The following is a 2,227-nucleotide window of genomic DNA, read 5'->3' as shown; positions in this document are numbered from 1 at the left end:
ACACACTCACAACACTCTCCTATTATTATCATAACTATTATTATTACTGCTCATATTATAATATTAGTACACACACACACTCACAACAGTCTTTTATTATTATTATTATTAATATTACTTCTCTTAAATTATAACCCTAAGCAATATATATAAACAAAATGAAAGAAATAGAACAAAATCCGTTTTTCTAACCCTATAAACACACTGCTTGACACCAATGGAACATTTTCGTACAAAAACTTCATGATAACAATTTTTTCAACAACTTGAACAATTTTATAAAAAATCCTTAAAATACATCAAATATTAGAAACTTTTAGCAAATTATCTCAGAATTGCAAATTTTCATCATTTTCATATAATTAAACAACAACCCTTAAAATTATAGAAAACTCTCAAAAGAAGCAGCCATAATCAGATTAAATTTCTTATTCACAAGAAAACTGGAATATTTGCAAGCATTAATTTCCCATTTACAATCAGGAGATTTGCAATCTTTCTCTCCTTTACCTTTGCATTTTTCTGTTTCTGTTCCTGTTACTGCTTCTCCAGCTGTTTGTTTTTCCTCTTCTGCAGCTTGTTGTTCGCTTCGTGTGCATGGGCCGTCATCATCCTTTTGCCCCTTCCATGCGCATTTAGCTCCTAAGCATGCTGTTTTAGATTTGTTGTGTGCCTCGCATCGAGTATTTACGTCAATTTGTGGTTGCTGTGCGGTTTGTGGTGTTGGAACTTGAACGGCCACAGCAATTGCTTTGCTTCGCCTTAATGCTGCGAGTGCTTGGTGCTTTTTGGCTTTTATTTGGTTGTTTACGTATTCTGCTTTTGCTTGGTTGTGTTCAAGGATCTTTAGATTTGTTATTATGGCGGTGACATCTGACAGCCATGTGGTCTTTGTGGCGACGTCAGGGTTTGTTGCGGCTATCCCTGGGAACTGCACACAGATGCCATTTGGCGATGTGCCATCGCAACCAGTCTGTACGTATGCTCCAAGATAACCGTTGGTGCCGTCGGCGTGAATTAGTGCTTGCAAATTGTTTAGGGCGGCCTCTAATTCTGCCTTTGTGATCGGAGCCGTTCTCGGTTTAGGGCACGATTTTCCGATATGTTGTAGCCCGGTGTCGTGTGGGTATGCGTTGGCCGTCCATGCATTTGAATCCTTGGCTTTCTCTGTGCAAATAAAGTTTGTCACTGCCGTGCCCGAGCTTTGGCATACACAAGCTAACATTGCCAAAGCACTTGCAGGCCTCGCCGTTGTTTTTTCGCCTGCTGTACAGGTGGCTTGCCGTGTGTCGGTTGCTTCTGCTCCCACCGCTTTTTGGCCTGTTGCTGTTCCTACGTCTGCGTTGCCTGCGCCAAGTAAAGCTGCTAGTAATTTGCTTTTGGGATTGTTATTTTCGTAGTCGACATTTTTGGGTGGTGCCGGATACATCTTTTTTAGCGCTCTTGACTCATTTTCCAGACTCTCCAGCTCGGCCTTTGCCAGTCGCCTGGCCGCTGCTGTTAGCTTCATTTCCTCTATTTCCTTGAGTAGTGGATTTTGGCTATCACTTTTCATGGCTTCCGCCGCTTTTTTTAGGTCTGCCCACATGTCGGCTGCTCCCTCACCTGTTATGCCGGCCTCAGCTGCTGTATTTTTAACTTCTTTCTTATCGGATTTTTTGTAGAACTTTTCTTGCCATTGCTGGTCGCCGAGCGCGAAGTTTAGTTGCTGAATGTAGTCGTAGCTTGCGGTGTCTAGCAGTGGCACCGTTGGTACCGCTATGACTCTCCCAGCCATGGAAATAAAATTGCACAGCGCTGCATGCTCCTCCTTATTTGCTGCGTCGGCTATATTGGCAGGTTTTGTGGAGCGTAGTACAATAAATGCAGCCACTGCCAAAGATATAAGTCGCATGGTATCGTCGCCTGTCAGATGTTGTGGCCTTTGACTCTAGATTTCTTTTTGCTTGACTGTCGGGTTACTTGGAGAGGTAAAAAAAATTATGCACTGCAAACGAGTTTCACTGAGTTGGGACTTGTTTGACCTCAAACTGCTGCGCTTGTGCTGAATTTTAGAAGCTAGCATGTAAATTCATGCCAAACGCTGTAATTTGAAATATTGATGGTGGCTGCTGGTTATGTGGCGCTGGGGCTTGACAGTGTAACATGAGCCATCTGTATTCATCGTTGGCAATGTGGTGAAAAACAATAAGGTTGGGATTTTCTTCTACAAATGTGTCGAGTGGCT

General features: G+C 42.5%; 1 protein-coding gene and 1 pseudogene across 2 annotated transcripts in view; both read right to left on the bottom strand.

Annotated features, from left to right (window-relative positions):
- Positions 1 to 382: 382 nt before the first annotated feature.
- On the bottom strand, positions 383 to 1,894 carry TEOVI_000481000 (variant surface glycoprotein (VSG), putative; the record flags this gene model as incomplete). Its single annotated transcript, XM_067223744.1, has 1 exon — positions 383 to 1,894. One exon carries the CDS (start codon positions 1,892 to 1,894, stop codon positions 383 to 385), a length of 1,512 nt encoding a protein of 503 aa, XP_067079845.1.
- Positions 1,895 to 2,058: 164 nt separating this feature from the next.
- The window catches only part of TEOVI_000480900:pseudogene, a 601-nt pseudogene continuing 432 nt past the window's right edge, over positions 2,059 to 2,227 (bottom strand). Inside the window, 2 exon segments of the mRNA in view lie at positions 2,059 to 2,076; positions 2,079 to 2,227. The exon segment at positions 2,079 to 2,227 is cut by the window's right edge and continues 10 nt beyond it. Coding sequence covers positions 2,059 to 2,076; positions 2,079 to 2,227 — 167 coding nt within the window.

This window comes from Trypanosoma equiperdum (genome assembly GCF_001457755.1).
Source record: "Trypanosoma equiperdum strain OVI genome assembly, contig: ctg_1950, whole genome shotgun sequence".
NCBI lineage: Eukaryota > Euglenozoa > Kinetoplastea > Trypanosomatida > Trypanosomatidae > Trypanosoma > Trypanosoma equiperdum.
Note: the sequence above shows the minus strand (reverse complement) of the source record. Positions and strands in the feature narration are given on the sequence as shown.